At 34.0% G+C, this 15,246-nt stretch overlaps 1 protein-coding gene across 1 annotated transcript; it reads right to left on the bottom strand.

Moving 5' to 3' along the window:
- Window positions 1-5,220: 5,220 nt before the first annotated feature.
- LOC108337042 (amino acid permease 5) lies at window positions 5,221-5,864 on the bottom strand. The gene is made up of 3 exons (XM_017573479.2): window positions 5,750-5,864; window positions 5,439-5,672; window positions 5,221-5,318 (listed from the first exon to the last, which is right to left on the bottom strand). The coding sequence occupies exons 1-3, from the start codon at window positions 5,862-5,864 to the stop codon at window positions 5,221-5,223; spliced, it is 447 nt and encodes a 148-aa protein (XP_017428968.2).
- Window positions 5,865-15,246: the final 9,382 nt, after the last annotated feature.

The raw sequence follows: 15,246 nt of genomic DNA, 5'->3' as shown, positions 1-15,246 counted from the left end.
GTGACACTTTTAGGATCTTTAAGAAATTTTCGTCTGTTATTCAAAATGAAAAATATCTTAAGATAAAATCCGTTAGAAGTGATCATGGTAGAGAGTTTCAAAATGAGAATTTTGAGAAATATTGTGATGAACATGACATTTCTCGTAACTTCTCTACACTTAGAACACCACAAAAAAATGATGTTGTTGAGAGAAAGAATAGGGTCCTAGAGGAGCTTGCTCGAACCATGTTCAATGAGAGGTCTTTGCCCAAAAATTTATGGGCATATGTTGTCAGTACAACATGTTATGTGTTAAATATAACCATCATTAAACTTTTGCTTAAGATTACTCCCTATGAGCTGTTTAGGGGTAGAAAGCCTAATATCACTCATCTTAGAGTATTTGGTTGCAAATTTTGTGTTAAACAATGGCAAAAACAATCTTGGTAAATTTGATTCCAAAGCTGATGAGAAAATTTTTATTGGTTACTCTTTGACTAACAAAACATATAGAGTATATAATAAAAGAACTTTGTCTGTTGAAGAATCAATGCATGTTGCATTTGATGAGAATGTTGATTATGTTAATAACAAAATGCTTCCAAGAGATTGTACAGATGTAGGAGAATCTGCAGGAGAAGAATTAAAGATTCAAGAAACTCAAGATACTCACACTCCTACAGCCACATATATTGCATTCATCATTGATTCAATCGAAGAATGAAAGGCTCCTAGAAACATGTCAACCAATAACATCATTAGAGATCTTTCAAAGGGTGTATCAACAAGAAGGCAACTAAATCAGTTATGCATGAATATTGTTTTTGTCTCACAAATTAAGCCCAAGAATGTAAATGATGCCTTAAATGATGAAAATTGGTTTCTAGCTATGCAAGAAGAGTTGAATCAGTTCAAACGCAACAATGTATGGGAGTTAGTTCCAAGGAAAATAGCTTAACAAGTTATAGGAACCAAATGGGTTTTCCGAAATAAGATGGATGATTCCGGTGTCATAATAAAAAATAAAGCAAGGCTGGTTGCGAAAGGTTACAACCAAGAGGAAGGAATTGAATTTGATGAGACGTATGCTCTACTGGCTAGATTGAAAGCTATAAGGATACTTCCTTCTATAGCCTCTCTGTTGAACTTCAAACTATACCAAATGGATGTAAAAAGTGTCTTCTTAAATGACTACATCAAAGAGGAAGTGTTTGTGGAACAACCCCCTAACTTCCAAGACTTTGAATTTCCTTATTATATTTTCAAGCTAAAGAAAGCACTGTATGTACTCAAACAAGCTCCAGGGTCATGGTTTGAAAGGTTAAGTGAGTTTCTTTTGAAAAAGAATATCAAAAGGGGTAAAATTTGACTCAACATTATTCATTAAAAAAATCTATACATGACTTATTATTTGTACAAATATATGTGTATGACATTGTATTTTGTTCTAATAACCCCACTATGTGTAAGGAATTCTCTGAAAATATGCAAGAGGAGTTTGAAATGTCCATGATGAGGGAGCTAAACTACTTCCTTGGATTACAAGTGAAGTAAGAAGATGCTGGAATTTTCATACAACAATCAAAGTACTATACTGATCTATTGAAGAAGTTCAAGATGAATGAGTGCAAAGAAGTGGCTATTCTTATCGCAACCAACTATTACCTGGACAGGGATGAAAAAGGTAAAGATGTAGACAAAAAACTTTATAGAGCTATGATCGAATCTCTACTTTATCTTATTGTCAGTCGTCCTGACATTATGCACAATGTTTGTTTGTGTGCTAGATTCCAATCATGTCCAAAAGAATCACATCTAACTGGAGTGAAAATAATTTTAGAATACCTTAAGGGGACTAAAAATCTTGGATTATGGTACCCCAAAGGTTCAAACCTATCCCTTGAAGGATATATAGATTCTGATTTTGGAGGTTGTAAACTAGACAAAAAAAAACACAAGTTGTACTTGTCATCTTTTAGGATGATCACTAATCTCTTGGCACTCAAAGAAACATGCTCTTGTGGCATTGTCCACTACTGAAGCGAGTACATTGCGGCTGTGAGCTATTGTGCTCAGTCTCTTTGGATAAAGAGTCCGCTTGAACATTATAGCATTCATCTAGATCATGTCTCATTAAAGTTTGATAACACTAGTGCTATTAATCTGACAAAGAATCTATTTCTTCATTCTAAGACTAAGCACATAGAAATAAGGTATCACTTCATCAAAGATCATGTCTTAAAAGGAGAAGTTAAAATTGAATTTGTTGACACTTTACACCAATGGGCTGACATTTTCACAAAACCTCTGTCTAAAGAAAGGTTTTACACTATAAGAAATGAATAAGTTAGGCATACTCGATCAAAGTTGTGTCAAATAATAGCATTGAAGAATTAATCTGTTTGTATGAATGCAATACTACACTGTCATATACTATTGCACATTCACACTCATTCATAAACATTGAAATTGCATCACAATTACTGCTTTTACAATGCTTATTACTGTACTAACACTCAACATTGTTGAGAAAGTTTTGCTTGCAAGATAAACACTGATCTTTAAGGCTTTGTTCACTTGAATTGATTTGGGAGAGAGTGATTGAATGAATTTGAGAGAATTTGAAGGTAAATTTTTTTGTTGTTTATTTGAGTGGATTTGGAGGTAAGCGAGAGTGGATTTGGAAGTAAAGTGTGTGAGAATTAGTGTAGGATTTGATTGATGTGACAGATTAAAAAAAATTACTTCCAAATCCACTCTCACTTACCTCCAAATCCACTCAAATAAACAACAAAAAAATTTACTTTCAAATCCCATCAATCACTCTCCCTCAAATACATTCAAGTGAACAAAGGGTAAAGGTTTAATTGATCAAATCTGTGAATTTGATCACCGTTACGAATTTTAACCGTTTATACAAATTAATAATTTATTAAAAATTCTCTCAGCAGAGATTTTAATCGGTTAGAGTGATAATATAATCTAATAAAAGTTGTGTTATTGGTTTATATACTTATATCTGTTGATATATAACTACTTAATATGTTTAAATTGTCACAATATACATTTTAAGCATATCTTTGACATCAAGTGTTGCATATTACTCAAAAATGTTTTGAAAATCATTTACATATGCTTCATTTTGAAAATTGCACCTAATGTTGCAGAATCTTTTACACTGGGATATTAATTCTGTTGTTGCATAAGATGGTATCATGCATTTTTACTGCAATTATACTATGAGATTCATATCATTTGCATAATCATGTTGAGTATTTTGCTAGCTGCACATGATACATCTTGATACATTCATTTGAATCCAGTATATATACTCTGATTTGTATACATCTTTATTCTGTCATATTGTTTTCATATGATAGTATGAGCTATGATTTAAAATGTGTTATAAATCCTAATTGTTCATACTGTTTAAGTGTTACACTGCATCATGATAAGGGGGGAATCATATGCTTCAAATGGTCTGCAAGAATTTTTATTTGATGTATCTCTTAAGCACTTTGTTTCCATGTTACTTGTAGTGTCATTTTTTACTAATGCCCAAAGGGGGAGAGTAACTGGAAAACAATTTCTTATTGTGCATCATAAAAAAGTGGAGAGATTGTTGATGGGAAAAGCTATGTATAGTTGAACCCATATATCTCATATGAGTTTTTGATGATGAAAAAAGAAATGTTTTGTAGTTTCTTGCACAACAAAATGACAAAATTATTGCTTGATTATATTTGTGTTTGTGCTTGAACTATTTGGTAAATGTATTCAATGATTACAAATGAATCATGAGTTAAACACATTGCACATTGCATATCTGTATGAAATAATTGATTAACTGTTCATATAATATGTTAGATTTCATCATATTTCACATATGCATAATAGGGGCAAAACAACTATTTTAATTGATTACATTAGTTGGATAGTCGATTAAAACATGTTGATGTGTCAGTACTTGATTGCTGAGTGCATTGAAGTGTTTTGAATGGAAAAACTTTTCGAATTTGCTTAAGTATAAAACTTAACCAATTACGTTATTTTCCTAATCGGTTAAAATGTGTTTTATATGAAAAAAGATTCTTGAAAAGGCATAACTATCATAATGGTCATATTTTTAAATGCTGTGACTTGTATGTTTTGTTTAATCGATTGCATGCACTTTTAATCTGTTAAATTTTGTGCAAATGTAAAAGTGTTAAAGCTTAAAGAAAAGCTTAACTGATTACATTAATAGGTTAATAGATTAAAATGCATCAATACTAATAAATCTATAAATGGACACATTACTCACTGCCTCAACAGATTTGTATGAACTTAATTTGTCATAACTTATTTGTTTATTGAGATCTTAATTAGAGTGGGATAGCTCTAAGGGTGATAGAAAATGAGTGATCTTTCTGGATTTATGTTATAGTTGATATTGAATTAAAAGGAGAGTAAACTTGAGAGGATTGTTCTCTCTGTATCTTGCTTCTAGGAACTCTATCAATGTAGTGAATCCCTTCATCTAATGTTGATTGAAGGAAGACTGAATATAGAGTTGGTCGAACTAGTGTAAACAATACTGTTAATTTCTTTATCCCTTATCTTTTACATTGTTTTCATTCTTGAATGAAACTTTAAAGCTTTACCTCGGGAAACCAATTGACCTCTCTTGATTGAGAATATTGGCCTAACTTTTTCTACAAATAATGTAGATGTACCTGAATTTCTAGAAGGTTCACTGAGTAGGGGAAGTAGGTATAGGCCACGTAACCGATAGCTTGGAAGAAACTCCAAATATTTTGAATTTTTATTATACCTGTTAAGCCTTTTGTAACCTTTACGGTTTCTGTTACAAGCACAATTCAAGTCAAATTGATCAATCTTCAACTCACAATGCTAATAAATGACAATTCTCTCTGACATAACATGAATAGAACCATACCTTTAAATTTAGCAATTACAAGACCGAGTCCAAGTACAGTGTATGTGAAAGGCATGAGAGCATACACATTAGATCTAGAGAGCCACCGTTCCAAATCTGGAATTTGAGATAATAAAATTTGCACACATCCAAATGATAAAATTGTGTAACTGCTGTTCATTTCGCATGTATCTTTTCCTCCTCTAATAACATAACAAATAGCCGTTAAAATGACCCTGTTTCATGGACAACGGAAAACACCAATGAGCAGATTTGTTGTTACACGTTCATCCACACAACAACACTTGCAACTTTCAAAACTCACTCAATGCTTTTGGAAGCTGCAATGGTGGACCCTATTTCCCTTCCAAAAAGGGTCGCATGTTGAACACATTCACACAACTTTGCCATCCTTTCACCTGCAAAACCCAAGAATGTTTTGGTAATCAATTCCTTGCAGTTTTAATTTATACTTTTTCCGGAAATATTATAAAAAGACAATACAAAAGTACCATAATTGAGTTGAGTTGCATGCATACCTAGGTGTGATCTAACAGCGTCCGTGTAAGTGTAGTTTCTATTGCCTGTAACTTGGTTTCCAGTACGGTAACAGGCTGTTAGAAGACAGGAGGTGTAATAAGTGACCACAGAGTACAGAATGAATGAAACAGGAGCAGCAATCCAACCAAGCTGAGCAAAAGCCCATGGCAGAGACAGCACTCTATACCCAATGACAGCTTTTATTATATCGGCACTTGCAGTCATCCAATATCCTGTTTTATGAAGCTAGGTGAGTTTGAAATCACTACTTTACTAATAGCCAACACAAATACTTCTACTATTTGATTACCAGTTCTTTTGGGACGGCCATCATCATCAAAGGAATTGGAATCTGCCTCTTCAGTTCTGCCAATGGAGAGTTCAAATGTCTCTTGATAAGTTCTGCCTGTACCTGGTTCCGACATGTCGCTTTGAGAGAGAGACACCATCAGATTTGGCTTTGTAGTATTTGCTCAGCCTTCGCGTCCCGCCGTCCTTAGTGCTATGTTCACTTCCTATGATTCTCCTGTAGCTGAAGATGAAAATGCTAGATGTTATAAGTTTGATTGAGATTATTTAAATAGTGTAGATAGAAAAGCTGGTGATGAAAATACGAAGAGATTGAAAGGAATTATCGTAGTTTTATTATTTGATCTTTTATCCTGCAGTTTTAATAATAATAATAATAATAATAATTATTATTATTATTATTATTTTTTCTTCTTTATAATAATTTTTATAATTATATATAATATCAATAATTATTATTTTATATTACTTTTAATGTTAAGGAAATTTTGATAATGTACGCTGCTTTGCGCCATTAACTGCAAAATATGTCAGAGTTACTTTTGTATACCTACTTTTGTATACATGTTACGTTTGTATACCTACTTTTACTCGTCAGTCATACATACATCACACAAGAGCGCCAAAGTCAAATAATTTGTTTTAGAAATAGAACTGGTTTATTGTCTCGATAATTTTCGTTTCAAATTTGAAATAAATTCTTGTTTGAAGTTTTAATTAAATTCTTATTTTTGTTAATTTAATGTAAATAAATTTTTTCTGTCAATTTTAGTAAATGGTGTTAAGAAATATGTATGAATGTAATTTTTTAAGGTTTAATGTCCTAATAAATCTCTATTTTCATCCGAAATAGTTTGTCCATCCAAATAAAAAAATAAGTTAATATATATATATATATATATATATATATATATATATATTTATGTTTTAGTTGAGTGAGATTAATTAAAAATGAAATAAAATCACTTGGCCACATTAGTTAAGAATGAAATAAACAAATAAAAAATTACCAAACAAACAAATCATGTTTTTGTAGGCAGCTAAATTTGGTTGATTTGCGTCATCCTGAATTTAAACAAATAAAAAATATTTTAAGATTGAATATATATTTAAGTTCTTCTAGAATTCCAAATAAAAAAATGTAAACAATCTGTTCATTCTAGAACTTTGCTTGTTCATTCTAGAACTTTGCATTCAATCCACTGCAAAACTCAATAATTTTTTGTTCAGTAAAAACATAATAGGAATAAGATACTTTGAAATAAATCATTTTCATAAATGCCATGCATATAAAATGCTCTCTGTATAATCTATCTTTTTCTCTCATTGACGAATGTTACTCGCTGGCCTCAGATTTTCTCTCACCCCATATGATGGCTAGTCAAATACACCATTAGACCAAAGCAGTTTAGAAAAAAAATTCATAACTAGACTAACATTAACATGATGATAATTTAGTGCAAATATTAATATTTAAATACTTCTTTAATTTATTTTGAAAAATAAAATAATTATAAATTAATTTTTATAAACTTTTAAACATTTTTTATTATCCAATAAAGTATATAATTATATATTTAATATTAAAAATCATAAAAATAAAAATAAAAAATATTTTTATTTTATTCGGATTTTAGGAAGAATATTGCAAGGAAGAAAAATATAGAAAAAATGTTATTCTAAAAGCTCTAAACATATTTTATTTATTTTAGAAATTTTTTTCCAAAATATATTTCATGATACTCTCCAAAAATTCATTCAAAAAGATATTAAATGTGTTTTAGAAAGTTTATTTCGAAAATCTCGTTCTGAAAAAACAAATTTCAGAATAAATTTTATGTGTTTCAAAAATTCTATTTTAAAAGTTATATTTTGAAAATTTTATTTTATAAATTTCAAGCTGAAAGTCTTATTTTATAAATTCCAAAAAGTTTATTGTTGAAAATTTTCAGAATATATAGTGAGTTGGAGCAAAATAATAATTTAAGTTTTTTTTAACTATATATAGTCAGTTTAGAGCAAAATAGTCAATTTAGAAAATTCATTCAATTTTTCATTCAGAGCAAAATTTTCATGATATTCTCCAAAATTCATTGAAAAAGATATTAGATATGTTTTAAAAAGTTTATTTCGAAAATGTGAAAAACAAATTTTATGTGTTTCGAAAATTTTATCTTAAAAATTATGTTATGAAAATTTTATTTTCAAAACTTCATTCTGAAAGTCTTATTTTTTATTTTCACAATAAGGGGATACGACAGCGGTTATTTTTGGCTATACGCAGCGGTTTACGAACCGAGGCATATTCAGGCGAGGTAAAAAGTCAGACACTTTTGGTCTCGGTTGGCAACCGAGGCATAAAGTCCCACTCTACGGCCTCGGTTGAGTCAACCGAGGCATAAAGTCCCACCCTACGGCCTCGGTTGAGCCCCACCCGAAGCATAAAAGATTTACGTTTTTTTAATTTATTTGTTCGTAGCACATTAGGCCTCGGTTCTTCTCAACCGAGGCCGTACGTTCCGCTTTACTGCCTCGGGTGTGTCCTGAACCGAGGCAGTAGATTCAATTTTTTTTTGCTCCTTCGCTACACATTCTGCTTCGGGTTTGACCACACCCGAGGCTGTAAGTACGTTTTTTTTTTTAAAAATGGTGTCTGTTTCTGCAACATTCCCATTCACAAAAACAGACCTGCATATTTTTCAATAACCAGAACAGTCCAGAATGTTGCAGAAACATATATTTTAAATGAAATCTATATTAAAACATAAATTTATTGAATCAAATCATAAATCAAATTATTAGAAGCATAAATAAATCCAATGCAATCATAAATCAAGGGACCAAGCATAAATCAATGCAATGTACATGTTCAATTTATAGTAACGTAGAAAAGCATAAAACAACTTAGAAACATAAACTTAAAACTTAGTATATCCTAATATCTACTACTACATATTATTATATAAACGAATTACATATCTTGCAAGTGTTTTCCTCACAAGTTGGATTGACTTCTCTGGAATTGTAGCAGTCCTATTAAATCTCTGCATAAAGTACAATGATTTCAATTAGTGTATATGAAATCCAAATATAGAGAACATAAAATTCAAACCTAAATATTACCGTTTCCCATCCAGTGGTGTAATGTGCACGAATGATGGTCATCATCCAAAACATAACGTAGTAACCACATTCGTATGACCCCATTTGTCTATTACACTACAATATATCATCATAATTATAAAATGTTAAGTAACATCATTTGAATGGAAGCAAATGTAACAAAGTATGGACTAAAATACCAAACCTTAAGAGAAACCCATGCAAGCTTTTTAGCTGTAGCAGTAGATCTCCCAGATAACATCATATGTGCTGCAAGGGAACTATCAAAAGAAATTCTTTTAGCATACATTTATATAAAAAAAAGGACCAGACATTGAGATTCTTACCAATCTACTGCATGTCTAAGAGGGCTGGGAGGAGACTTATGCAACGAACAAAACCAAACAGCCGTGTTCCCCGGTACGGAGATCACAAGTAGCTGCCAATGACACCTGAAATTGGTAATAACTTATGAATGATATACCAAAATTAATAAATGAATGTGTTGAAGTTAACAAACTTCACTTACCCATGTATATAAGGGAGAAAATATATCTCCTTCCCCGTTCCAAAGCAGGTGGTGATGTATGTCTGGATATCATCAAATTTATTTCTCTCATGAGTCATAGAAGGGTCAATGAACCCATATACATCGTTGAACCCCTTCTTGTTACTAACATCAAACAGATACCTAAAATGAAGAAATAATATGATGTAAGTAAGTTCATAAAATACCAATATATATAAAAGTTTTCATAAACTTACATCATCCACAGCTGAATGAGTGTAATATTAATTTCATCTCTCCCCGACGCAAGCTCCCTAACATCTTGCTGATGCAAGTACAATGGGATATGAGATTCTCTTCCAAATGTAGTAGGATCCCAATGTACATTCATCGGCACTTCTGAAATGAGTTTAGCAAGGTCATCTAACGCACCAAGAGGGTCATCCTCAGATAAATGAGTCTTCTTCGGTCTAGGACTTCCCTCTTGACCTATCTGCTGTTAAAGGCAAAATTGGTTGTTATAACGTCAATTAGAAGTAAATATTAAAATTGAGAAGTATATAGTACGAGTGTTTACCGGGGGATTAGATACATGACCAACCAAATGTCTAGGCCAGGCGACAAAGGACCTAAATGCTTCTTCCACAGTGAAGAACTCATCTGTAGGCACAGGAAGAACGGCATCCGCTATGACAACTTCATCGACCGTGACCTTGACCTCATCTTCTGCAAGTTGTACCCCATGCACTACAGTGGCTGTCTCATACACTGTACCACGAGCCACTAGCATGGTCCCAGTATCAGAGAGAATATATAACTCACATGGACGAGTGTCATCCAAGTCGTCCCCTGGGGCACCGGCAGCTGAGCAACTTCCTTTACCGCTTCTACCTGTCAAATTAAATGTTAGTTTATGCATAAAGTAAATTAGTAAGCAAAAATAAATAACCTTACCTGTAGGGGGCACAGCATGTTCCGCTATAGGAGATGGTGGAGGACGATTGCCATAATCCTCATAATGCTGCTGGAACTGGCGCGCAACCATTTCAGCAACTTCATCATATAACTCTGCTCGAACCTTCTTTGTGATCTCCTGCGTCATCTCTTTTCTTATTTCGTCCTTCATCTTTTCATATGAATATGGACGCGAGGAAGACCCAAAAAAATGTCGTATGCCTATGCCAGTCCCAGCAGCACGCACCCGTCCTGGGTGCTCAGGTCGTCCAATAGCTGTGGTAAGAATATCTTGACGACCTTCTTGTGTGAATTGACCTTGGGAGCTCTTCTCAACCAAGGAGTCCTGTCACATAACAACAGTTCAATGGATTTTTAATATACATGTTAGATATATAACAAAATTAATGTAATATAATAAGAAATTACATCTTACAATTCTTTCAGATATTTCTCTAGCAGACTCGGAAGTGTAGGAGCCCGATGGTCTCATACGGGCTAACTTCCACTTGTCGTGCCGAGATGGTGGTGAAGGAGGAGGAAGAGGGTCATCACCCTCAGAAAGTGGAAGTCTACTATCTGACTTCTGCTTCATTATTTTCTCTTCAAGCTTCCTATATCCACCACGAGACAGGAGGTGTGGATTTTTATTCTGAGCGCTTATTCCTTGTGCTTTTGACCTTTTTTCCTGTGACAAAATTAAACAATTGTCATGGTAAATAATTACGAAGGAAAAATTGAATGATTTTACTACAGTTACCTGCCACGCCTCAGAAGAACGAAGCTCTACAAACTGACGCCATGTTTCTTCGTCAATTGCTGAATATTTGGAACATGGATTTTCATCACTTTTTGGTCCAAATATATATCTAGACGTCAATTTTGTCTTAAACCCTCGAAAGCATTCTGCAATTGCAGATAAACACCTATTCCTTAAGCTCTCGACGTTTGGCATATCAAATGTTATCTGCAACAAAGAAAGTAATAACCTCATATATCTACAGATTTATCAATATACTGAATATAGAAGATTGAGCAATATTGCTTAACTTACCAATAGATCTTGCCAGATGAGATTCCGATCAGCCTCAGAAACATGGTCAAACGATGGAGTAAGTATAGAGATACGATCACGTGCCAATACTCCAAGGTAAGACCTAAATACATCTGCATTTGGGCCAGATGCAACTCCAGTGACCACGTCAATAATAACAGGTGTCCTCTCACCTGCATTTCTTCTAAGTATAAGCTGTCGTAACCTCGTTGCTCCTCTCGTCCGTCTAGAAGTGGTGGGGACTTCATCGCCCGACAAATGAGGTGACTCAGCCATATATCTGTCACAATAAATAAGATGAAATATAAATAAAAGACTTACATATATTACTTAACAAAAGCCATAAAAATTTAAACAAACATGAAATTCATACATAATCATATGGATTGGTCATATATATATTCCCTCATTGTGATCTTCTCGTATTGCTTGTATATCATCAATTAGAGGGTCGTCATCCAAATTTATTGTCGTTTTAAATGGATGGTTGTCAGCGATATGAATATAACTTAAATTCTCTTCTTTATCTTCAATTTGCCTTTTTCCTTGGAGAGCAACATACCAATGGTCAGATGCAGGATCTTTGACATAAAAAACCTGACTTGCTTGATATGCCATGATGAACGGTTCCTCTCTATAACCAACCTTTCGAAAATCAACAAGTGTCATACCAGATTCATCTATTTTGACACCACTCTTATTGTCTACCCACTTACATTTGAAGAGTGCAACGGAAAACTTAGTGTAATGAACTTCAAATATCTCTTCAATTCTACCATAGTATCTCATGGAACCAACTACAGGATTTTGATCTTTGGATGTGGAAAACTGCAGCGACTCAGCTTCTAGACTGACGCCACTATTTTGAACTGTGCTTTTATCATCCAAAGTTTTCGTATAGAATGTGCAATTATTAATTTCATATCCTGTACAACATACAACATCAAACTTCAAGCCATTTGCTAACCAGAACAAAGTCTCAGAGGACCGTGATTCTTTCGAAACTTCAGATTTGAACCAGGACAAGAATGTTCTGTTATGCTCCATCAACTGCCATTTCTCTGATTGTCGTGGATACTTGTCCCTTACAACGACTTTGTGAGCTTCCAAAAATGGGATTACTTCATCTGTGTTGTTTAATATGTATAGATGTGCTTGCATCAATTCTTCACGACTTTTCGTCACCACATTCACACCTCGGATGCTTTTACTTGTAGAATATCTACTCAACCATGATGTCCGAGGGACTCCTATCGGATTTGCTTTAGCCATATACTCAGAGCAAAACTCAATACTTTCTTCAGCAATATATCTTTCAATCATCGAACCTTCTGGACGATATTGATTTTTGACGTACCCTTTCAAAATCTTCATATAACGCTCAATAGGGTACATCCATCTTAAGTATACTGGTCCACACAACTTTATTTCTCTGACCAAATGAACAAGTAAATGCACCATGATGTCAAAAAAGGATGGAGGGAAAAACATTTCTAGTTGACACAAGATGATGATAATTTCGTTTTGAAGTTCATCTAACTTTGTAGGATCGATGACTTTACTACAAATTGATGAGAAAAATGAGCACAATCGAGTTATCGTCAGCCTAACTTTTTTGGGCAAAATTCCACGAATTGCCACTGGTAACAACTGTTGCATTAAGACGTGGCAATCGTGAGACTTCAGTCCAACAAGCTTTAAGTCCTGCATTGACACTAAGCTCTTGATATTTGAAGAGTATCCTTGTGGTACCTTGATACTCTTTAAACAAAGACAAAAACTTATCTTCTCTTGTTTGGACATTGTGTAACATGCAGGGGGCAAATAAGTACGTTTACCAATCTCTCTTGGTGCCAATTCTTCTCGGATCTTCATGTCAACCAAATCCAAACGTGCATTCACTCCATCTTTTGTTTTTCCCTGGATGTTTAGTAGTGTACCAATCAAGCTATCACAAACATTTTTCTCAACATGCATGACATTTATGCAATGTCTAACATCTAACTTTGACCAATATGGAAGATCAAAGAATATTGATTTCTTCTTCCAAGGGGTCGCTACAGAAGACTTCTTCGACGTTTTCCCAAATTGATGATGTACTTTATTAACTTTCTCAACAACTTCAAGTCCAGTAAGTGGAATGGGTGCATTGTCTTTCTCTTGTTCTCCATTGAATGCTTTCTTTAACCTTCGATATGGATGATTAGATTGTAAAAATTGCCGATGACGCATATACACTGTCTTCCTTCCGTGTTTTAATTGTTGAGCTGCAGTGTTTTCTTCACAAATAGGACATGCTTTATGACCCTTCACACTGTACCCCGACAAATTACCATAAGCTGGGAAGTCATTAATGGTGCAAAATAACATGGCATGCATCATGAAAGTTTCTGAAGCAAAGGCATCAAATATTTCAACCCCATCAACCCACAACAACTTCAAGTCTTCAACTAGTGGCCTTAGATAAACATCGATGTCATTTCCAGGCTGCTTTGGACCAGATATCAACATTGACAACATCATGTACTTTCTTTTCATGCACAATCCAGGAGATAAGTTGTAAATTATCAGGATAACGGGCCAACAACTGTGATTGGTACTTAAATTACCAAATGGATTCATTCCATCAGTAGCTAAGCCAAACCTAAGATTTCTACATTCTTCACCAAATTGGGGGAATTCTTGATCAATAATTTTCCATTGCTTGGAATCAGCCGGATGACGAAGCATCCCATCAGTTGTTCTCTCATCTGCATGCCATCTTAGGTTTTTAGCGTCTTTGGGATTTGCAAACAAACGCTTAAGTCTGGCAACTAGTGGAAGGTACCAAACTACTTTCAAAGCAGAACCATTCTTTTCTGTGATGCCACCTTCTTCACCGTTTTTCGACTTGTATCGTGATAACCCACATTTTGGACACTTTATCAAAACTTCATTCTCATTCCTATATAATATGCAATCATTCGGACATGCATGTATCCGTTTATATTCCATACCCATCGGACAAAGAATTTTTTTGGCATCATAATTACGATTAGGTAACGTATTTCCATCTGGCAGCATTTCATTCAACAACGACAACAATTCTGTAAAACTCTTATCACTCCATCCATTGCTCGCCTTTAAATTCATGAGCCTTAACACTGCTGACAACCGTGTGAACTTAGTTGAACCCGTATACAAAGGAGTCTCCGCATCAGTGGACATCGTTTCATACACATGCGCTTGGGAAAAAGCTTCTGCGCCAACATCGCGGATCATGTCCTCTAAGTTGTCTTGTTCTGCTTCATCTACCATATCCATTGTGGAATCATAAACATTTTCAGTTGGAGAGACAGTTGGAAAGTCTGTTAATTCGCCGTGCCATATCCATGTTGTATAACTTCGTATGAAACCATCACAGATAAGATGTTCCCTAATATCAGTTGCGTTCAACTTCCTCCCATTTAAACAGTTCACACACGGACATCTGAACTTGACTTCATCATCACCACTTGTACTCGCATTACGTTGCGCAAACTCTATAAAGTCTTCTACCCCTCTCTCGTACTCAGTGCTGATGCGGGGTAAATTAATCCACCCTCTATCCGTACCCATGTTTACTGAAATTGTTTACACAATTTCAATAATCTTGAATGATCACTTTGATCGTGTTTGTATTCAAGGTTCGACCCTATCCCATTCAAGAAGATTCACTTTTTTTAGTTTATTAAACATATCAATTTTAAACAACATATCTTAAATTTTACGAAATTTTGCCAGCATTTCGCATTGGTCTTCAGGTTACACGAAATGAAAGTGATTATAAGTCACAATCAAATATGCACCCGAAGATCAATACAAAACACAACGACAAATTTTCATGAAATTTAAGACATGT

This window comes from Vigna angularis, chromosome 7 (genome assembly GCF_016808095.1).
Source record: "Vigna angularis cultivar LongXiaoDou No.4 chromosome 7, ASM1680809v1, whole genome shotgun sequence".
Lineage (NCBI taxonomy): Eukaryota > Viridiplantae > Streptophyta > Magnoliopsida > Fabales > Fabaceae > Vigna > Vigna angularis.
Note: the sequence above shows the minus strand (reverse complement) of the source record. Positions and strands in the feature narration are given on the sequence as shown.

Excerpts from the sequence above, each read along its gene's own strand:
- LOC108337042 (XM_017573479.2), bottom strand. The coding sequence starts at position 5,864 with ATGTCGGAACCAGGTACAGGCAGAACTTATCAAGAGACATTTGAACTC. Across the intron at positions 5,673-5,749 it reads TGGCCGTCCCAAAAGAACTG|GATATTGGATGACTGCAAGT; the intron begins GTAATCAAATAG and ends TTCATAAAACAG. Across the intron at positions 5,319-5,438 it reads CGCTGTTAGATCACACCTAG|GTGAAAGGATGGCAAAGTTG; the intron begins GTATGCATGCAA and ends TGGGTTTTGCAG.